This window comes from Halichoerus grypus, chromosome 8 (assembly GCF_964656455.1).
Source record: "Halichoerus grypus chromosome 8, mHalGry1.hap1.1, whole genome shotgun sequence".
In the NCBI taxonomy this organism is placed as follows: Eukaryota; Metazoa; Chordata; class Mammalia; order Carnivora; family Phocidae; genus Halichoerus; species Halichoerus grypus.
This window is the reverse complement of record NC_135719.1, coordinates 56,902,450-56,926,347: the sequence shown is the minus strand read 5'-3', so window position 1 is coordinate 56,926,347 and position 23,898 is coordinate 56,902,450. Positions and strand designations below refer to the sequence as shown.

Below are 23,898 nucleotides of genomic sequence, written 5' to 3'. Positions count from 1 at the left end.
TCGGCTTAAATAAGTAGCAGTACTAGGATTCAAAGACCCGCAGACGAGCTCTATAGACCTAGCTCTTAACCACAACACAGGGAATTCCTCCTCTCCTCATTCCCCACCCCAACCCCCACCCCTGCGCCTCACTTACCCCTAGGCCAGAAAGTGCCATTCTGAAAAAAGCTGGTCAGGTTTTCCTAATACAGATTTAATAGGTCAATCCGCTGCTACTTAATTCATTTGCTCTCTCCTGGACTTTTTTCCCCACTTATTTTTTCAACGTTCTTAATCTTTTCCCAAATTTCCAGAAATATGGCAAACAAAATTTTCACCGGGCAGAACTAATAGAGTCAGAATTTGAAAAAGGCTGGAAGCCACCGCGAGCGTTGCTTAAACAATAGCACATGAGGCCTCTGAAAGCAAACTGAACGAGTTTCCCACTTAATTCTCAGATTAGGCACTCCAAATCCTTTTTAGATGCAGGGTGGCTCCAAACTACAATTAAATCAGTAGATAAGCAAGCAGTTTGGAGACCGCCGACGGGCTCACCATCTCGGCAGAGGAAAATCCCCCTCTCGGGATCCAGCGGCCACCACCTCCCGCTGCAAAAGCAGTGGCGGGCTGAGAGCTCCGACGTTTACGCGGTTTCCTGGCAACTGCCGCCGCCCTAGCGGCTGCAAGGCCCGCCGACGCAGGGCGCGGCCTCTCATTGTGCGCAGCAAGAGCCAATCGGCACTGAGCTTCTTGGGAGGCTGGCAGGGAGGCGGCTTCTCCTGGTCTAAGAGACTAGGCGGGAAGTTCAAATCCCGTATCCTGGCGCGAGCTCTTTGCAGCCCTTTAGGGCGCTCGCGATTTCCCTCAAGCTGCTGAATTCTGTGATTTGGGTGGGGTTGGGAGTCAGGGGGAAGGTCTGCGGAAACGGTTTACACAGAAATACGCCAACTCCTGGGGCACCTGGGTGGCTCAGTCGTTGAGGGTCTGCCTTGGCTCAGGTCATGATCGCAGGGTCTCGGGATCGAGCCCCGCATCGGGCTCTCTGCTCGGCGGGAAGCCTGCTTCCCCTCTCCCAGTCCCCCCGCTTGTGTTCCTGCTCTCGCTGCGTTTCTGTCAAATAAATAAAATCTTTAAAAAAAAAAAAAAAAGAAAGAAAGAAATATGCAAATTCCTGTCTAGTACATGGGGCCAAAATCACTTTCCACTCACAGAACGTCCTGTGCCCTCAATGCTGGTTATGCGTGAGTTGCAGACTGGTTTCATGTTTAGCAGTAGAAGGCACGGTCATCGTCCCCCTAGCTGGGTAACTGGAAGGCTTTTTGGGTAGTGGGTGCTTGCAGCCGCCTTCACCTCAACCCCTAACAGATGCTGTTGGTAAACTTTGGTAATAAAATGTATGGGTCACATGGATCTTCTGCTGTGGAATACATGGTCCAGGTACCAATGAGAGGGCAGATAGATGGTGGCAGGATGTGATCAGGTTTATTTTATTGGCAGGTAGATGCTAAAGTCCATTTTAAATGGGAGTATTTAAGAATAGGAATGAGTCAGAGAAATTAGTCAAATATATTGATTTTAGAGATGACGGAGAAATCCTTTAAAAACAACAACAAAATTAAAGATAATGTGAGAACTTGACTTAGTTCATGTTATCTAATTTGAAGTCCATCATATGCAGCAATATGTCTGCTTAAAGATTAATAACCAAGAGGACTTCCAGTTTTAGCTCTAAAATGTAAAAGCCTGAAGTTATCATTTCCATCCTCACTACCAGAAGAAGCTGAACAAACTAAAAACTACTGATTTTTCTTGGAGTCATTGTAGAACTGAAGTCACAGGACACACCACAACCCTGAAATCTGGAGAGGTGAATCCAGGGAGTCACATCTGGGACCTACTTACCTAGAGCAGAAGCCTCTGAAGCCAGGAAGGAGGAATACTTGAATGGTAAATTTGATGAACTCCTGGAGACTGAGTGAGGCTAGTGTGAGTGAAGCTACTGGGGGCTGCAGTCGTGGGGGGCCCCAACACTTCCGTGGGTTTTGTTTCCAGGAACTCCAGCAAGTTCTCACCATGAAAAACCAAGAAAGATCTCTTGTGGCTCTAGTAAGGGGATAAGATTAATAATTATTGTCAAATATATCCAGAGCCTTCTCCTTAATAAAGGCCTACTTTCCACCAACAGTGCTTCCGTATAATAACAGCGGAGGACAGCTGCAAGCCCTGCAGACACACACTGACAAGGAATGCTTAAGGAAATCCAAAGACAACAGGAGACAAAAACACAAACACTAGAGGAATTTAAAGCTTCTAGAATGAACAGCTACAGCAAATATTAAACACAACCCAACTCCTACTTGTGTAATAAAAACCCTCACATTAAAGCACTATTTACCTCAGTCCCTGCCACCCAAGATACCACAGCCAGTTTTCAACAAAAAACAGCAAGGCTAAAGGCAAGAAAAAACTCAGTCTGAAAGGCAAAATAAGCATTAGATCTAGACTGAGCTATGACACAGATTGGAGGATTATTAAACAGTAATATAAAATAACTATGCTTAATATGCTAAAGGATCTGATGGAAAACGGGGACAACGGATGGATAATGTACACAGGGAAATGGAAACTGAAAGAATCCAAAGGAAATTCTAAAACTAAGAAATACTGTAACAAATGAAGAATGCCCTCGCCGGCTTATAGGAGACTGGACAACACTGTGGAGAGAATCAGTGAGCTTGAAGATATGTCAAGAGAAACTTCCCAAACTGAAATGCAAGGAAATTAGCAGTAAATAGATAATCCTATTGGGTTTGTGGACTCCACCTTAGAATCAAATTGTTTTCTACATTAGAAGAGAAGTGTGTGTGTGTGTGTGTGTGTGTGTGTGTGTGTGTGTGTGTGTGTTGGGGGGATGGTAATTGTCAAGGTTTCTGTCTTTTGGGAGATCATATAAATCCAGTTACCACAAAAGTCAAATTGATCATATGGATACAGTGCAAAACATTTTGAAAGCATTTACTCCCGTTTGGCTAGCAATTTCGACAAGAACTCTACAAAAAACATGATTTATGTATAGCTTCTTATCAAGTAGCCTCTAATTAAAATTTTGCTAGTTGGGCTGTCAGCAGGAATTTTTGTTTTGGTTTGAACGCTGATTAGTGCCTAGTATATCATAAGTGATAAATAAATATTTGTTAAATGAACAAATGATTGAAATTATATTACTGTTATGCACATAGGAAAAAGCTCTACCCAGAAATCACTTTGAAGAAGTATTGTTCTTCATCATATAGAGTTTTATCAAATTTACTTATATTTTCAAAGAGCAAACTTTTGGTTTTATTAGTTTTTTTCTATATATATTTTTTTGTTTCCAATTCCACTGTTTGCTGCTCTTACCATCATTATTTTCTTCCCTGTTTGCTTTGGGTTTAATTTGCTCTTCTCTTTATAGTTTCATAATGTGGAAGCTTAAATCTTCATTTAAGACAATTCTTCTTTTCAAATATAAATGTTTAATATGAATTTCCCTCTAAGCACTGTTTTAGCTGCCTCCCACAGATTTTAATATATTGTCCTTTCTCATTCATTCAATTCAAAATATCGAAGACTTATTCTTTGACCCATGAATTATTTAGAAGCATTTGTTAATTTTCCAACTATTTCACATTTCCAGGTGTCTTTTTGTTACTGATTTCTAGTTAATTCCATTATGGTCAAAAAACATACTCTGTATGACTTCAAATCTTTTAAGTTGTAGAGGTTTGTTTTATTCTGCAGAATATGGTCTATCTTGGTAAATGTTTCACATGTCCTTGAAAAGACTATGTATTCAGGTACCTTGGGTGAGGTATCCTCTAAAGACCACTAAGGTCAAATTGTTTGAGAATGCTGTTCAGGGGGGCGCCTGGGTGGCTCCGTCAGTTAAGCGTCTGCCTTCGGCTCAGGTCATCATTCTGGGGTCTGGGATCAAGTCCCACGTCGGGCTCCCTGCTCAGTGGGGAGCCTGCTTCTCCCGCTCCCTCTGTTGCCCCCCCTACTTGTGCTCTCTCTCTCTCTCTCTCTGACAAATAAATAAATAAAATCTTTTTTTAAAAAAAGAGTGAGAGAGAATGCTGTTCAGGTATTCCGTGTCCTTAAAGTATTTCTATTTGCTTTATCAATTACTGAGAGAAGTGTTGAGGTCATCAAGCATCATTGTGGATTTGCTTATTTCTCTTTTCAGTTCTTTTTTTTGCTGCATCTTTTAAAGTACTACTGTTAGGTATATACACGTGTAGGATTATTATATCCTGATAACATTTTGACGTTAACATTTGAAACACCCCCTCTTTTTCCCTGGTAATATTCTTAGTTCTGAAGTCTATTTGATATCAATGTAGCCACCCCAGCTTTCTTTTAACTAATGTTTACACAGCATATATTTCTCTATGCTTTTACTTTTCTATCTAATTATCTATTTAAATTATCTGCATCTTTAAATTTAAAATGGCTTTCCTGTAGATAGCATATAGTTGGGTATTATTTTCTTATTTGATCTGATAATCTCCAACTTTTTAAAGTATAATTAGCATGCAGTGTTATATTAGTTTCAGGTTTAGAATATAGTGACTCAACAATTCCATACATTTCTCAGTGCTCATCAAGATAAGTGTACCCCCCCTTTATCTAGTTCACCGATACCCCACCCACCTCCCCTCTGGCAACCACTAGTTTGTTCTCTGTATTTAAGAGTCTGGTGTTTGGGGGGTTTTTCTCTTTGTTCATTTGTTTTGTTTCATCACTAATCATCAGGGAAATGCAAATCAAAACCACAATGAGATATCACTTTACACCTGTCAGAATGGCTAAAATAAAAAACACAAGAAATAACAAGTGCTGGTGAGGATGTGGAGAAAAAGGAAACTTGTTGGTGGACTGTTGGTCGGAATGCAATTGGTGCAGCCACTATGGAAAATGGTATGGAGTTTTCTCAATGCATGCTCTGGATGGCAGAACAGAAAAATAGAAGGAGCCTCAGTTTTTCATGACTACAGAGCTACCACTCCAGCCCTGGGCTGCATAACTCCTGACCTCATGCTGTATGAAAGAAGAATAAGTTCCTAATGTACCTAAACCTCTGTGTCTTCTTCACTCAGGATTCTATTATTATTATTAGCCAAGCACAAATCCTAACAAACCACCATCTCTGTTTAATTTCATGGGTGAAAATGATTAAGAAAAACAGGAGCACCTGGGTGGCTGGGTTTAAGTGGCTGCTTTCAGCTCAGGTCATGATCCCAGGGTCCCGGGATTGAGCCCCAAATTGGGATCCTTGCTCAGCAGGGAGTCTGCGTCTCCCTCTGCCCCTCCCCCTGCTTGTGCTCGCTCTATCAAATAAATAAAATCTTTTTAAAAAAAGCTTTTTGTAGCATTAATTGCCTTTTTAAATCAGTATTTGATTTTATAGATTAGAAGGTAGAATAGAAAACCTCTGATTTTCTTTCTCACGTTTTCCTCTCTCTTCTTTAATTTCTTAGAAGCTTCTAGCCAGTTCCCTTCCCATAATCCTTATGCTCTCAGAGTCTTATCACAACTTTTAATTCTTAGTTTTGATTTCCAAAATACCCATGTAACATGTGTAATAACTCACAGAGTCATGTCTTTCACACATTGGATAAGCATGGCTTCTGTATTTTCAAATACTTCAAGGATAAAAATGTAGACAAGCCTGCAAGAACACAAAACCTGACATACACCACTGAAGCAGCATTGTGAGTGGAACTAGATCAGCAAACTTTGAGTATGATCAACTAGTTCCCAGTGCATCAAGTTTACTAATATGCTACCAATATTTCCATACCTTTCTGTAAGATTTTACTGGGAGAATTCTCCACAAGACTCCACTGAAGTGTAGATACATTATGATTTCTTCATTTCCCTTATCTGTCTAACACAATCCAATGGACTGCTTAGCAACGAAATGGCAGATTTTTTGGTTGCATAGATAGATTCAGGTTAACATTATTTACCTGAACTGCTCACAGATCAATAAATATAAATGTCTTAAAAACATTAACCGTGTACAAAGCTGATCATTAAATGTTTAGTTACGTGGTAACTAAATATAAACTCTCTCATATGCAATAGACTTCTAAATCACACCAATATATTAGTTTTTGCAAGGAAATATTTGTAAGTTAAAGACTACTTCATTAATCAAAACACAAAGTATTTCATTCATCAATACATTGATTATCTGTTTAGTTAGGCAGCTAAATAAATCAATCCCATTTGCTTCTTAAAACATAACAATTAACATTTCAGAACACCACACACACCGAAGCAATAGTTTAAGTGCATTACTAATTGTCTAAATTTACCTAAATGTGGCTAGCACAGAGCCCTGAACATATAGGTTAATAAATATACATTGAAGGGTGGACAATATTTTTAGAATGCAGTATATTTTGAGTGTTAGAATGTTCAAAAGGATAATTCAGATGGGGAATCTATTGTGTCAGAGGAGGGAAAAGCTTTGCATTTAGTCAGCAGAAATAAACTAAGGTGAAACCACATAGGTGACCAAAAGCTATGAGGTGAGAGACAAAAGAAGAATTTTGTGGAATGGTTGGCAGGCTTTTAATCACAAGAGGTGGGGGTGGGGATGCTGAAAAACCAACAGGATTCTGAACTGGAAGAATCCAAGGTCTTGGTCTAAGAGTACTCACACTGCACTTGCCCTGGCAAAGGGACCCCCTACCTTAAAGTAATGGCATTATAATGAGAACACTGTGTGCTAATGAAGAAAACAGTGATGAAAGGTAGGGCCATACACAAACACACTAAAATATGCAAGATTCATGGGGGTTTTTTGTTGTTTTGTGTTTGTGGGTTTTTTTGTTTTGTTTTGTTACAACAGGCATGTTGAAGGAAATTCTGGTGAGGAGTTTAAGAAAGATATATATGTGGTAAAGACGGAGATGGTGAGGAAAAGAATACGAAGCACGAGTAAAAAGGTTAACTTGAGCCTTGAAAGAACTTCTGGGAACTGCAAACCTTTTTCTCCTCTCACCGTCCTTGGGTTATTGATCACATGGCTGCATATCAATATTCTCTCTCCTGCTCTACTGTTGGCAATATTGTCTGACGTACAGAAGACACAAGCTTTTCCTCTTGGTGTTCTGTGTGAATTGACCTGGAAGGAAGAAAGCAGACAGCCTGCTGCACATTTCTAGATACAACCACTTCCCCAAAAGGTTAGGCTTCCTCGAGTGTGAGGGTAGATGAGGAGGACAGGTTCAGGGTAAAACAGATTTATCAGAGTAGAATTTGCTAATTCCTAATAGCAAAATGTCACGTGGCATTGGAAAGTATTTTAGCAAACGTGTGCTTTTCATTGTTTTTTGCTTCTCTGAGAACTATTGGTTCTAAGGGGAATTTTAGTTATAACTTGTTTCCAGTCCACATATGGGTATTGTAGAAAGATTCTACAATAATTTATGTAATTTAGTAGGGGATCTGTCAGATTTTTGGCCCGAATGTTTATCTAAATTAAAGACAAATTTAATAAATTGCAACAATTAGCTGATTTTACCTGAAAAATTAGCCTAAGTTTGTTCAATTAATACTTTGCTTTTTAGAACAGTTTTAGATTTGCAGAAAAGTTGATAGAGTACAGAGAGTTCCAATATGTCCTCTCCCCGCTGCACACTCTCATGGTCTCTATCATTAACATCATACATAAGTGCAGTACATTTGTTACAACTGATGAACCAATATTGATACATTAACTGAAGTCCATAGTTGACATTCAGGTTCCCTCTATTTGTACAGGTCTATGGGTTTTGACAAATGCACAATGTCATGTATTCACCATTACAGTTTCATACAGAATAGTTACATTGCTCAAAAACTCCCCTGTGGACCACCTATTTATCCCTCCCTCCCTCCTCCCAAGCCCCTGGAAACCACTAATCTTTTCACTGTCTCTACAGCTTTTTTTTTCTTTTCCAGAATGTCATACAGTTGAAATCAAACAGTATGTAGCCTTTTCAGACTGACTTCTTTCCCTTAATCTATGCATTTAAGATTCCTTCATGTATTTTTGTACACTTTGTATATTTTGATAGCTCATTTATTTTTATCACTAAATAATATTCCATTGTATGGCTTTAAAAAAACACACTGTTACATTTAAAGATTATTTTTCCTGATAAATTATTATCATAAATGCTATTTTATTGTTGAGGAAGGATTTATGCCCTCCCAGCATTATTTCCCCTTGGAATATAGCTTTTCACCCACAGGTCTAGCTAAAGGTCTAGTGTATGGAAGGGAAAGAGCTTTTCCTAATAATAAATGATGGGTTATATGATTAATATTTCCTAATAGTTATAACAGGATTGAACATAACATAGTTCCTGATCTGAAATAAGGCATGTTAATAGGTATACACTATAAGTTCTAACTGTACAGTAGAAATTATTTACAAAATTGTATTGCTTTATAAAACGAAGCAACTAAAACAAAGCAATTTTTCTTTCATTCAGAAAAATGCCCAAATCTAATCTAATTTGCTGCAGCTGGACACCACCTGCAGATGACTGTTTAAGTACTCTGAACATTACACACTTATCTTTTAAATATTGATAATGCCATTTTTCATTTCCTTGACATGAAATCCCACAGGGAATAATTATGCTAATAAACCTTAATGATTCTTGCAAATAAATGATCAAACCAAATTGCTACTGTTGATTTATATTAATGGATGCCTTTAGGATGAGATTTGCCAGTACGGTGCTGCCTCTTGAATCTCAATTCATCTTATTTAGTTGAAGAGTGTACATAGTTTGTTAAATAGATGAAGTGTTTAAAATATAATGTGTTTGTGCAGTTTTTGCACTTCATAATGTTCAAGCATTACCATCTTGCCTTGTGGCAAATCTGCATTTAATGGTTTCGTTGTATATAACTTCCTTTCTTACTTTGTCTCTCTGTGATATGCAGTTAGGAAGTGACTATTTCGGGTTGATTCAGAATAAGCCAGTTTCCATATGTTGAGTCTGATTGTTTCATTAAGACAGTAAAATCTGTTTCTGGATATTGTAGCCACCATAATCTGGGAATCACATTGACTAGGTGATGATGGGAGCAAGAGCTAAATAATTGTTTGTGGGGGAGGAAAAGGACACCATTAAATGACTTATTTGTCACCCCATTTAAACCTAGATCAGTGGGTCCCTTCCTTCCCTGCTCTCTCAATTTTCATCCTTGCTCTTGCATCCTCACCAATTCCACTGGAAATAGGAAATTGCTGACTTGGTGAATTCCAAAGTAACCCTGGAAAGTAACTATGGACATGTTATACATGCATTTCCAAGGTTGGGGAACACTACACAGAAGGAATGCTTATTCATTGTGGATATGAATAAAATTTTATCTGGGTAATTTTTTTAAAAGCCACTTTTATTTAAAATACCATGTAGTTCAGGGGCACCTGGCTGACTCTGTTGGTAAGGCCTGTGACTCTTGATCTCGGGGTCCTGAGTTTGAGCCCCATATTCAGCAGAGTGATTACTTAAAAAAATGAAATAAAATACTGTGTAGTTGAAAAAAATTATAACCTTCATCTAGATAATTGCCTCAATTGCCCATTTTTGTGCCTTTTGTCACATTCTAAGCATAGGAGAAAAACAGTTCAGACACAGCAGGTATAGGAACAGAATTGAATGAGAAGTGATACAAATTAGTATTAAAATAGGGGATTGGCACATACATATCATGTGTATATAAACAGGATATGCAACAGCAAATAATAATTGCTTAGGGATTTGTCATTTGGTGCAGAGAGACTGTAATCTGGTTAGTGGTGAAGCAAAGATGACCACGTTCAATTCATTGTAAAGAACAGAGGAGTCTCTTTCTGAATTATAAAGCTCTTACTGATTTTAGAAAATATGTATGTGCGTATTAATACATAAGTATATATATGTAAACTACCTTTAGAAAGGTTTTTTTTTTTTTCACTTCTTAACTTTGGAAAAATGACCTAGTTTGACCAAATTTGGTATATTTGTGTCATTTTTTTCTAATGGAAAATTAATTAGACCAAAAATTTTAAACCACAAAATGCATTATTTTATTCATTGTGGAATTTTCCAATTTAGCAAAAAAAAGGTGGGGGAGCAATGCAAATATGCAATGATAAGGAAATGATTAAATAAATAATAACAAATCAGGTATGTACCTAGAGAAATGTGTGTATATCTGGACGGCTAGAGGAGCAGCCCCAGAAGAGGTGATTTGCAGAGAGCCTGAGCAAGCTGGTAGGAAAGGAGAATGACTGGGCACTCAGAACCTGAGCACCCACTCTAGATCCTGGAGACAAAGAGGCACACAATAAACTTCAGGAGGAATGGCAGATGAAGACGACAGCTACCTGAGGAGGGAGAGCCAGAGAACCCAAGCTGGCTGTGAGCACTTGAAACAAGGCAAAGAGTATTGGTGCAAGGCTATTTAGATTGTCTTAAGACCCAGCCCTGTTTGGTCCATTGCCAGAAAACAGAGAGGAATTATGGGGCTCTAGGAAGAGGGAGACAGGGAATAAGGGACAAGAGGAGGGTGGGGGGAGAGAGACAGAAAGAGAGGCTTTATCAATTAACTAATAGAGCTAGCAGACAAGAATGGTCTAGAAATCTTGTAACAACCTTACCTTGAGATGACAGATGACAAAGGGTATAAGGAAATACAGTGCAAAACATCTAGAAAGCATTTTCCTGCTGCCTTGTATCTATTTAGCATCTACCATATGCCAGTAACTTCATATATAATATAATCATCAGGACAAATCAGTTCATTTTACATATGAAGAAAACAAGATTCAAAAGAAGCAACTTGCCAAATTCATGGAAGGGGTCAGTTGTGGGACAGAGTTTCGTATCAAGTCTGCCTCCCCAGCTCATGGTCTTTCATAAAGTCCAGTATTTTTCAAATTGTGGATCACAAATAAAAGAAACATAGAAAAATGGAAGGAAGGAAGGAAGGAAGGAAAGAAAGAAGAAAATATTGAATCATGATGTAAAATGTGTTTCTTACTATGGGTCAAGGTCAAAAAATTTAAAAACTACTGAATTAAATCACATTACCTCTCTTTCCCAATCTTAGGGAGATGCTTCTAACTTCTGAATTACGGCAAATTTCTCATTTTATGGAATATTTTCCACAATGTCTAGGGCATCATTCCATACAAAATCTTTTTTTTTTTTCAAATAATCACTGAATCTAAGATGTTTGAAGTATTTTCCACAAACTATACCAATCCTTCCAATAATTATGGTGTAGTATATCAAAGTGATCCCCATTTATTCTTTCCTAGGATTTTGGAAATATGGGGAATTTGGGAAATATGGGGAATGCTAGGGGAAAGTGATCCAAGCATAAAGGCTACACGGAGAGAGAAAGGAAACAAAGGTTTTAATCCTCACTTCGGAAGCAGTCAGTGCCAGAGAATCCAGTTTTAGATAAGCAGATACATGTATGGGGAACCCAGACTACAGATCCTTACAACTAACCTCTCTCCCTGGACACTGTTGGTAAGCTCACTGAATTTGCTTGGTCCTTCACTCGGGATCTCTGACCACGTGTCAATGTGGGGTTCAACACGTTGAGTGTGGCACACATAGGTCTCATTATACAAGACACTGCTGGGAGAATGACAGAATAACCACAAGTCAGCTCTGGCCTATGATGTTTCCTGTAAGGGAACATCAGTTGTAAAAGTAGCCAAAAAAAAAAAAAAAGAAAGAAAGAAAGAAAGAAAGAAAAGAAAGAAAAGAAAGAAAGAAAGAAAAGAAAGAAAGAAAGAAAAAGGAAGAGTAAAAGAGTAAATAGAGTCAGAAGTGACAAGAGCATATATTCTTGTGTCCTCTGACTTTTTTTTTTTTTAAGATTTGTTTATTCATTTTGAGAGTGTGTGTGTGTGTGTGTGTGTGTGTGCAAGCAGGGGGTGGGGCAGAGGGAGAGAAGCAGACTCCCCACTGAGCGGCAGCCCAACTTTGGGCTTGATCTCATGACCCTGACATCATGACCTGAGCCAAAATCAAGAGTTGGATGCTTAAGCGACTGAGCCATCCAGGCACCCCGCCCCTGACATTTTTTTATGCCTCTTTGGATCTCTAGTTATTTCTGTAGTGATATACCCATAACAATAGTTATCTGCAGTGTACTTCTCCATCACATAATTCTGTTCCTTAGGATTTTCTTTCCTTTCCTAGTAGATGTATCTAAGAAATAGCCAAATAATAACCCACAAAGGCTTAGACCTTTAGGATCTATAGTATCCGATGGCCTGAATTGAGCTAATGTTTCTTATTGAATCTATCACACCATCAACGGTAGGATGCCCAAGTATTTCATTCATCAGTAAAGGAAAAAAAAAAAAAAAAAAAAACCCTTCAATTTAACTGTGGCACATTATCTATTTTAAGACCATCCCAACCTCAGAAAGACTAAAATAAAAAAAAAAAAGTATATCTTAGAGTCTATGAAACATGGATTTCCCCCCTGGGAAGTAAATTTCACTACAATACATATATCCTAAGGCATGCTATCATGAAGGAGCACAGTTAAGAAATTGTAGTAATGATAACGACAACAACCAAACAGAAACTATTGCTATTAAACCACCCCTCAGCAAAGCAGGATCCGAATTTTTTTTCTCAAGTTATTTTTTAATCCTTCCTGGACATCAACCATGGCGATTGCTATACTCTACATCAGCTAGGGTCTTCTGTGATACAGATGCCAAGACCAAACCGGCTGGTCAAGAGGTTTATTTGGGGAAAGGTCTATAAAGGAGAAAGGGGGAGGGAGAAGTAGAGGGAGGCATGGAGAGCCTTTGGAACTGACACTGGTCTGACACCTTTAAAGTGAGAGAGGAAAAGAGGAAGAGCCCCAAACTGCAGCACAACTGATGAAGTCTCTGCCAGGCCAGTGGGGAGTCTCCAGCAAAGCCTTCCCATTAGAGATGTCCCATGTGGGGCCCAAAAGTCCTGGCTCTGATCCCCTGGTCATGCTCAGGCATTGGCTGGGAGCAGCTCTGGTGGAGTATGGCCTCTGCACGAATGGGGCCGCAGACCCCAATGTGCAGCTACTGGAGGTTCTCAGACCATGGCTTTCCTTGAAGCAGCTTCCCTGAAAGAGAGAGGGAGCAGAGCACCCCCATGACTGCTGCATTGACACATGGAGGGCCACTCTGCTTCCCATAGTTACAGCGGCTGTCTCGTGTCCTCTGATCTTCTCATGTGTCACCTTTGTTATCATTGACATCTGCTGCTGATGTCTTCTCTAAAAAGACTCTACGTGCCCACTTTTTCTACTTACATCTTGGAACCAGGCACATTGATCCCTAAGAGATGACATAGCCTGCATGGTACCACCAGCATTCCGGGTCACCTAACCCGCCAAACTGGGATTCCTAGTTTTTCCACAAGTCCACACAGGGCTGCTCCTCTGTTTCCAGAGTGGCCCTGTTGAGTGTGCAGACTAGGACACTGCCCCTCCCCACTCCCCCTTGTCTGCATAATCATTATGGAACAAGCTCCAAATTTTAAAAACTTCGAGGCTTAGAAACCTTTGCAAGGAGACATTCATGAGATGAGTTCCCAGGTATTTTATGAAATAAAAAAAACCTGTGTTCAAATAATATTTCACGATCCAATGCAAAGAAGCCCATAAAAGCTTGAAGAATGCAATTCTGAACCTATTTACAGGATGCACTGGCAAAGACAGACAGAATCTTTGACCTTGAACAAGTTATTTGACCTCTCTGATGTCTGTTTCTTCCTCTATAAAATAAAGAGGGTGGGCTAGATAATCCTTGAGGCCTCTGAAGTACTAACATTCTATGAAATAAAAGTCAACTTAGAGATTAATTGGGTTTCTGAGCCTCGAGCAATTAATTACACTGTCGCTGCCCTTTAACAGACCCATCACAGAAGAAAATTAGATTCAACGGACAGATTTTAATCTTCACCAACTCATGTTGAATTGAAGTCCAACATTATCTTTTAAGATTTGCAAAGTAATGCTTTCACAAAGGTTCAATAGCTTTCTGGGCAAGGATTTTGACCTGATAGATGTATTATAATACCAAAACCATTCTTTTCCATTTAAAAAATAGTCATTTTGCTGACTTTTTTCTATATTCAGAACCTCAGCAGGCACTCTACCAGAATTTTATAAAATGATCAAGAGTGGTTTTGTGAAATTCTTTACCCATTTCTGAAGTGCTCAAGGGCATCTGTGATCAGGGACTCTAGTTTTGCCCACACCTACTTCATCTAATTCCATTATGTTTTTCTTACTTTTGTTTTCCTGCTACATTGCCTTACTTTGGGTCAACATTGAATTATTAGTAGAAGAACATCTTGGTTAATTTTCTATCCAAAAAAAAAAAAAAAATCTGTTTTGATTTCCAGTTAATAAGGAAGTATTTTACATTATCTTCTTTTAAAAATGCCTATTCATTTCAACAATGCTGATATTTTCCTATTTTTTCCTTAAATATAGCCATTTATATCTAGCTTAGATTTTAAAAATTAAATCCCACAATTTTGGGTTATTGGACTTTGATTTCTGATGTCTAGTTTCTACTTTTGTGTCCTGTCCACTTGCACTGGTACTATCTCCAATATAAAGGTATAGAGAATAATATGAACACCCATGTTTCCAAAAGAAAACTGATCTAAGAAAAACTGTGGAAGCTATTTTTGTACACACTGTACATATTCTGGTCTCATTTCTCCCTCTTGAGATAACACTATTCTATATTTAATAGCACTTCTCATTCCCATGCTTGTCTTTATACTTTTAATATCTCTAAAAATGTGATATTATTTTGCATATTTAGTAAGACTGAGCCATACTTCCTAAATTGCTTTTCAATCTACATGTTTGTGAGATCACAGCATGCTATTACAGGTACACCTACTTTGTCTTCTCCGAGCTATGGCTTATATGTTCACTTTCTCTAAAATGACTTTTAATGCGTGGAATTTTAAAATCCAATGTAGTCAATTTCATCAAATATTTCCTTTACGTCTAATGTGGGGGTTTTTGGCCTTATTTAAATACTCTTTTAGTAGTGTGAGATCGTAAAGCTTTTCGTGATCTAACTATAATTCACCTGGGATTTATCTATTCTGTATAATGTGAGATAGGTGTATAATTTTATTATCCTTTTGTCCATATGAATAATCGTTGTCCCAGTACCATTATCTTTCCCTATTGATCTGTAATGCACCAATTTTAGTTTTAATTATTACATGTTTATAGTAATACTCACTACCTAGTAGAGCAAGGCTTTACCTGATTTATTTTCTTCAGATTTTTCTTGGCTACTCTTTGCCCTCTATTCTTCTATATAAATTTAGATTACTGTTGCCAAACCCCATGAGAAAAACGTATTGGGAATTTGATTCGCATTTCATCAAATCTATGGATCAATTTGGAGAAAAAACAATGTCTGCATGTACATGGTACATCTCAATAGCTTTTTTTAAATGTCCTTTAATTAAGCTTTAAATTTTTGTCTATAAATATCTTGTGCCTCTTTTCATTTATTTCCAGTTAAATTCTTTGTTGCTGTCATAAATAATATCTATATCATTGAAGGTCCAATTAGGAAATGCACCCTCATATTAGGTCATTTACAAAGATGTAGGCAGGGTTGAAGCAAACCAGCAGGGATTATCCAGTACCTAGGGGACAGTAAGGTTAGAGAACCATTACTACTCCTAAACTTAAAGGGATGGGAAGAAGGCAATTTTCTAGAACACAAAGACAGAAATAGCTATGTGGGGAGAGCCCTCTGATGGGAGCTGTGACCTTTGATAGAGGGATATAGCCAACCAAGAACAACCCCACAGGGAGAGAGATGAGGTAATATAATCTCATCATCTTTTCCTCGTCCCTTGGATCTCCTGCTGGTGCTACCACTTACTGAACCTAATGAGAAGCAGGAGAACAAGGGAGCCTGATACTGCAGGTCAGTATCCCAAGGTACTGCCAGTGTAGAGAAAGGTGAAGAGTGAATCTGGAGAGGCAAATAGATGTCCAACACTGTGTCTTCTTCACAATTTTCTATATAGAAATGAAAATTATTTCTGTATATTGACTTTATATCCACTAGTCTTGCTGACTTCCATTTTAAATTTTAATCACTTATCTGTACATCTTGAGTTTTCTGTTCGTAAACATCTTTTTCTTTCCTTATGCCATTTTTAAAAAGATTATTTATTTATTTGAGAGAGAGAACAAGAGCAAGAGAGAGCATGAAGAGGGGGAGGGGTAGAGGGAGAGGGAGAAGCACTGAGCCCGACATGAGGCTTGATTCCAGGACCCCGAGATCATGACCTGAGCTGAAGGCAGACGCTTAACCCACTGAGCCACCCAGGCACCCCTCTTTCCTTATACTGTTTAAAAAATTTTCTTCCCTGGGGTGCCTGGGTGGCTCAGTTGGCTAAGCGTCTGACTTCAGCTCGGGTCATGATCTTGGGGTCCTGGATGGAGCCCCTTGTTGGGCTCTGTGCTGTAGGGGTTTTATTCCCTTGTTTGTGAATTTTCATACTGAACGGAAATTTAAATATTATCAATTAATTTCTACATTCAGAGAAAAAGGGTTTTTTTCCTCATTAATCAGTTAGTTTCATCACAATATTTCCTTTTTTTTTTTTTTTAAAGATTTTATTTATTGGACAGAGAGAGACACAGCAAGAGAGGGAACACAACCAGGGGGAGCAGCAGAGGGAGAGGGAGAAGCAGGCTCCCCGCCGAGCAGGGAGCCCGATGCGGGGCTCGATCCCAGGACCCTGGGATCATGACCAGAGCCAAAGGCAGACGCTTAACGACTGAGCCACCTGGGTGCCCCTCATCACAATATTTCTAATAATATTCTTACTTCATTGTTTTGTGGAAGTGGGTGTGGGTGGGCCTGTAACCTGGACAGAAAACTTTCTAGCTCAATTAACCTTGGGTACACTGATTTAAAACATACTGTGTTAAAGTAGAAAATATTTTATCTTATTTTTCTTATTAAAGAAACAAAAGATGGAATTAAAATCATGAGTCTAAACAAAATGTATTGTATTTGATAATTTTATTATATAAAGTATACTAGATTAGATTTTTCTGCCAACACTCATACTTGATGAGTATTTCCTTGAATATTTATAATTTTGGATTGTGAGCTCATCTTTAAAGAAACTTCATTTGTGAGCATACTGTGGGGCCTAGGTTACAGATCTGTCTCCCAATAGGAGGCTTAATTTTTGTTCCAGAGATGCAGCTATGTAACTAACTTAGAACCACTTTTTACTTTTTTTTAAAGATTTTATTTATTTACTTGCCAGGGAGAGAGAGAGAGAGACCACAAGCAGGGGGAGCAGAAGACGGAGGGAGAGGGAGAAGCAGACTCCCTGCTGAGCAGGGAGCCCAACATGGGACTCAATCCCAGGACCCTGGGATCATGACCTGAGCTGAAGGCAGACACTTAACCGACTGAACCACCCAGGTGTCCCTCAGAACCACTTTTTAAATGCTTATTTCTAGGCTTGATTTGGGGAAGGGGGCTGGGGTATCTGGAACAATATATGTGAAAGAAGAAAAAATAGGAAAATATAATCATTGTGGGTAGCAGTCATTTCACATTTTAAATTACCACAAATAGTAAGCATAATCTTGTTAGTGTACATAAATTTTGTACAAGTATTTGTCTCTGTGCTTGGCCCTTTTAAGTTGTTTTTGCCACAAATGGATGACCTGATATTTAGAGAAGGGGTGAATTAGCTGGATATCACTGGCATAACACAGTGGTTCACAAACACCAGAAACATTTCTGGAACTTTAAGTACAGCTGCTACATGTCAAAGATGAAGTTATATCCTTACTTCACATCATATATACCATATACAAAAATTAATCCAAGATGAAACAAAGACCTAAACCTAAGAGCTAAAACTATAAAACTCTTAGAAGAAAACAAAGGAGGGAAAAAGTTTCAAGACACTGGATATGACAATGATTTCTTGGAAAGGACACCAAAAGCCCAGGCTATAAAAGAAAAAAAGACAAACTGGGCTGCATCAAAATAAAAATGTTCTGTGCAAAGCACAATAATCAACAGAATGAAAAGGCAACTTACAGAATGGGAGAAAATATTTGCAAATCATATATCTGATAAGGAGTTAATACCTAGAATATATAAAGAGCTCCTACAATTTAACAAAAACCAAGCATCCAATTTTAAAAATGGGCAAAGGATTTGAATGGACATGTCTCTAAGGAAGAAATACAAAAGGCCAAAAAGCACTTGAAAAAATGCTCAACATCACTAATTATTGGAGAAATGCAAATCAAAACCACAATGAGATCACCTCACACTCATTATGATCACTACTATTTAAAAAAAAAATCCAAACCAGAAAACAAGTGTTGGCAAAAATATATAGAAATCAGAACCTTGTGCACTCTTGATGGTAAGGTGAAATGGTACAGCCACTGTGAAAGAGTTTGGTGCTTTCTTAAAAATTAAAAATAGAATTATCATATGACCCCCACAATACCCTTCTAAATATATACCCAAAATAATTAAAAGCAAGGTCTTCAAGAGATCTTGTACATCCAAGTTCATAGCAGCATTATTCACAATAACCAAAAGGTAGAAGTGTCCACTGATGAATGAATGGATAAACAAAATGCGGTATATACACACAATGGATATTATTGAGTCTTATTAAAAAAAAAAAAGGAATGAAACTGACAAATGTCACAACATGGATGAACCTTGAAACATTATGCTAAGTGAAATAAGCCAGTCACAAAAGGACAAATACTATATGATTCCACTTAAATAAGGTACCTAGAGTAACCAAAATCATAAAGACAAGGTAGAATGGTGGTTGCCAGGGGCTGGGGAGGGGGGAGGGGGGAGGAGTGGGGAGCTGTTTTCTAACAGGCACAGACTTCCAGTTCCGCAAGATGAAAAGAGTTCTGAAGGTGATGGTGGTGACGGCTACGTAACAATGTGAATATAGTTAATGCCACTGAACTGGACACTTAAAAATGGTTAAGATGGTCAATTTTGTTTTGTTTATTTTATACATTTTTAAAAAAATGTGTAGATGAATGAGAAATAATGTTTAACTCCTCAAAATTTGTTAAAGCTTGACGGCTGGAAAAAACATCCATGAATTGCATCATTTATTCAGACTGAGTTTATACCTGTTACTAACTTTCTTCAAATAAGAGAAACTACGTTATTGGTAATCACATTGCCCTTGGGAGTCATTGTCTCCACTACTGACTATAAAAATCTTCTAGCATCAATTGACAAATGTGTCAAGTGGATGCACGATACCGTGTCAGAGGTAGTGGAAATTTTACTAAACACCGTGGAGATGTGTTCCCAACACTAAGGAAACAGAATTGAGATCATTTGGACTCATGAATGCAAAGTAGAAAAAAATACACATATTTGATAGATTTTAAAGGCATTTGCCTATTAACTTTTTTTTTAAAAAATCATCCTCCTTTTACCTTCACTCAGAATATCTACCTACTATATAGCTGGTTCATAGTGAGCATTCAATATATATTTGTTGAATAAATATGGAGCATAGTCAACTAGAAAAAAACAATATGATATATAAGAAATTCCTCTCTAGTACATAAAAAAAAAATCAATAGGCATTCTAACATAGAAGTTTAAGATTTCCAAATTAAATACCTAAAATATGGAAGAGGAATGCTAGAAGCAGTCCAGAGACACATTCCTTCTGACCAATTATTAATACCTTAGTGGAGCAGAACCTCACTAAGCTGGCTTCCAGGTCAAAATTTGAAATTCTGTTGAGTTTTTTGACAAACAAGGGATTATTACTTACATAATTAATACTGTCTTGTGAGAAAAGCAGGTTATTGAGTTTGGTGAGTCCACATCTTGTTCTGCTCAGCCAGGGAAGGTTTTTTGGTGTAGGGAAGTCCAATTCCTTGACTGACATGTGTCTTCTGTGATTGACAGAAATAGCAATTCCTAGACTTCCATTGACAGCAACAGCTACTCCTACCTTAACATTTATTACCTTTGCCACACTAAGTTGTCTAATACAGCTCCCAGGGACATCAAACTTTAAAGAGGGCATCTATGTCATTGGTTTCAACTCTGTATGGAAACTATTTTTCTTTATTGCTATTTACTTAATTGTACATATTCAGAGAATTCTCAGCTCAACCAGGGCTAGCTGTCCCTCTCTTTGTTCCAGAAATGTCCAAGTAATTCTTAACCTCATCTTATACCTGTGAACTTATTCCTAGCAAATAATAATAACACCTAATGTTGATTATTTTTTTTACTATGCACCATCAACACCTCACATTATCTAATGTGATGTTTTTAACAACTCTAGGAATGGCACTATGGTCCTTGTTAATTTAGAGAGGAAGAACCTAAGGACCAGAGGAGATAATTTGGGATGCCTAAGATAAAAAAACTTAAACGATGAAGCCAGGATTTGAGAGTCACATGCCAAGCCATTGGACCATATTGCCATCCAAATGAAACATTGAACATAGCCTCCTCAGCAATAACCAAAGCTGCAAGGAAGCCGTGAACATCCCTCATCATCCACAGGTGCTGGAAGTAGTGCAGGGAGAGGGAGAGGAGCCTAAGGACCAACCGGCACCAACTCTGAGTCCCAACCATAATGTCGGAGCTCCAGACAAGTACATCAGTTCTGATAAGAATCTACTATTTGCTTAATGTTTGCTCAGACCTATGCAGAATATACTAAGTATAACTTCCTTGCTCTTTCATGTCCACGTTTTTTTGCAGAGAGATGAATAAGGTAGGTGTAATTTAGTCCTATTTCAGAGACTGATCTTGCCAGCGTGAAAGACCACCATAGAAGGAGGATTCTTTTGTTTGTATCTGCCGGCTGGGCCTGGGCAATAAAGCCTGCAATCATGGATCTTACTGTCTCACTTACACAATAAAAATCTTTTTTTTCCCTCATGTGGGCCATTTCAGTTTTATTTCCCACCTCTGAGGCACAGAACACATTAATTCTCAATTATGCTTACTCAGGACCCCAATCCACAGTCCTTACATAGACAAAACTGTAATGAGAAGCCTGAATAATTAGTTCCTTTGACATCATCCAGGCTGAGGGATTTATTTTGTTTGCTTGTTTGTTTATTTATTTTAAGGAAAACTCCTGGGACTTGGATTCAGTGGTGTATGCAGGATTAATGAGAGCGGAATTTTACCTCTCTAATCAGCCAGACTGGCCACTGCAGGTGGCTAAGAAATAATCCCAGGACCCTGGTGCATCCTGTGAATGCTTCACAAAATGTTAAATAAGAATGACATCGACAAACAACAATCTTATCTACATATAATTATAGCATATGTTAGGAACAGAAAAGTTAAAGTATTTCAGAAGTACCGCATTAACAAGAAAAGACTTCTCAGTAGTAAAGCCAATTCAGTAGAGACTCTCAGTACATAATTTATCCAACTGTCTTTCAATAGATACTAAGAATAATGTTAGCAACCAAAAAGGGACATCAGCATGAAAGCACTAGGTGTAATGGATTCTGTGTGGTGTCACCCAGACCTGTCTTCGGGTAGTGCTGTCAGCGGGCAGCACTCAGCGGTCAGGCTCGTCCGGAAATTGCCCTTGGCTACAGAGCACCCTCTCCACCCAGGATCAGCTTGCATCCACTGTCTGGTTGATGTGAGAATATGAAAGCCTAGCCTCCTCACTGCAAGGGGAGTCGACTGTAAAGGGCCATTTCAGCTCCTCTGAAGAGCTCCCCAAAGGGTGAGCTGAGGCCTTCGTTGAGATTGCACTTAGCTCAGCTTTTCCGGCTACGCAGTTCTGCCTCCTTCCCTTCCCAAAATGTTGATCCCAAGGGTACCTACTTTCTAAAGCATACTCTGCATGCTAGTCTCCATCTCTGAGTTTGCTTCTCAGAGAACACAAATTTTAACACTAGGGAAATCAAATTCTTTGTTTCTAACATGTTATTAAAATATAAGTATTATAATAAGGAAATAGGTTTTTAACCAGCATTTAATAACATATTTTTTAGGCATTTTAAAATCCCCTGGTACAGAACTACTTTCCTGTGGCTCTAGGTCGAGCTGGTTGATTCACTGTGATAGAAAGACAGATCAGATGGGAGAAGAGCATTAGAGGTAGACTACCAAATTGTCAAGTCCCCACACTCGGGAAGTAACACTGGGGATTGGGAATGGAACTGGAAGTACACAGGGGAGAGAGACATTAGGAGGTTGCTAGTCCCAACAGAATCCAACAGGAAGTTTCTTGTTAAGGCCGATAGCCATTCAGCTTTCTACAGGACCAATTTCCTCAAATATCACTGTCAAAAGCATTATGGCATGGTGAAGAAAATTTAGTATGAAAATCATCTGCCTTCACTTTGTTCTTAGTCCCCTCAGCTCTTGGTCTGGTCTCTCAGAAAAATCTTCCCTCCCTCATCTTTTATTAGTCAATAGACACATGCTGAGTGTATTTAAATTTTAGTAGAGAATTCTATGGAAGGTGAAAACCTTTCAATTCAATGAATCTGAATTGCCAATGGGAGAGTTTCAGACACCATGAGTAGAGGAAGAAAGGAAGTTTGAGGGGGTGGGGTGGGGGACAGTCTGCCCAAAGACTAAGCCAGATACTCTCCTAAAACACCTTTAATCGAGTCTTGAATTCATCATCCCTTGTGCTGAGATTATTCATCCACTTCACAGTGACAATTTGGTAGGACAATCTGCTTCACTAGCAGTTTGAATTTCAACTCTGGATTTAACAATTCACTCAGCAGATAATTATTGAGAACCTACCAAGTGCTACAGAACCAGCAGACAAACAAACCAGCAACAAAACAGACAAGGTCCCCACTTTCTATGGGGGCGGGCAGAGAAATGAACACAAATAAATATTTCAGCTAATAAGAGAATAAAGCAAGGTTAAGATAGGGGACCATGGTGATCATTTTTGCCTTGAGGGGCTGGGTCAGTAAAAACCTTTCTGAAGAGGTAACATATGAGCACAGGCTTGAATGATCATCATCAAACCATGTGAAGATTTAGGTGAAGAGCAGCCCAGGCAAAAGCTGTGTTCCACAAACAGCAAAAATGGCGTGTAGCAGGAGCAGAGCAAATGAAGGGAGAATGAGAAAAGGGTAAGAATAGCAGGAAGGGAGATCATGAAAAACTTTGGAAGCCAAACTCAAGAGTTTGAATTTTGTTTTAAATGTAATAGGAAACCACAAGGCACATTTTTATGGATGAAGAAATAGAATATGATGTATGTTCTTAAAGATCCCTCCAAGAGCTGTGTGAGGAGAAGCCTGTAAGGGAGCAAGTGTGAAATCAGGAACAGCTGGGAAGCCACAGCCGTAGAGCAGGCAATGGTTAAGAAAGGTGGCAGGAAGCGGTTGGGTCTAGAATGTATTCTAGAAATAAAACTAGCTGGACTCGGTTGTGGATTAGATGTGGGGAGTGGCAGAAAGAAAGGAGCCGAAGATGCCTACCAAGTTGTCTTTGCCAGCACAACTGGACAGAGGGTACTATCAACGGAGATGAAGGATACTGGGGAGGAATAGATTGGGAAGTGAGGACAAAAGTCAAGATTTCCATTTGCACCTGTTAAATTTGAGATGTCTGTACCCTAGTGCAGATCTCAAATAGGCAGTTATATATGTGAGTTTATAGTTCAGAGGAGAAGTTGGGGCTAGAAGTATAGGTCAACATAATAAGGATGGTCTTGAAACCCATCGGCCAAGGGGTATAACCAAAGACGGGAAGAGATTTAAGACTAAGCTCCGTGGAACACTAATACTTGGAACAGTGGTTTACAA

The 23,898-nt window shown here is 38.7% G+C and overlaps 1 protein-coding gene across 2 annotated transcripts in view; it reads right to left on the bottom strand.

Annotated features, from left to right (window-relative positions):
- The window catches only part of MNS1 (meiosis specific nuclear structural 1), a 42,099-nt gene extending 41,407 nt beyond the window's left edge, over positions 1-692 (bottom strand). Inside the window, exon 1 of one of the 2 annotated variants that reach the window (XM_078079294.1) lies at positions 535-692. In XM_078079294.1, coding sequence (XP_077935420.1) covers positions 535-537 — 3 coding nt within the window. In that variant the 5' untranslated portion in view covers positions 538-692. Of the gene's footprint in view, positions 1-136; positions 503-534 lie in introns of those variants that run through there. The other variant, XM_078079293.1, reaches the window with a different exon arrangement.
- Positions 693-23,898: the final 23,206 nt, after the last annotated feature.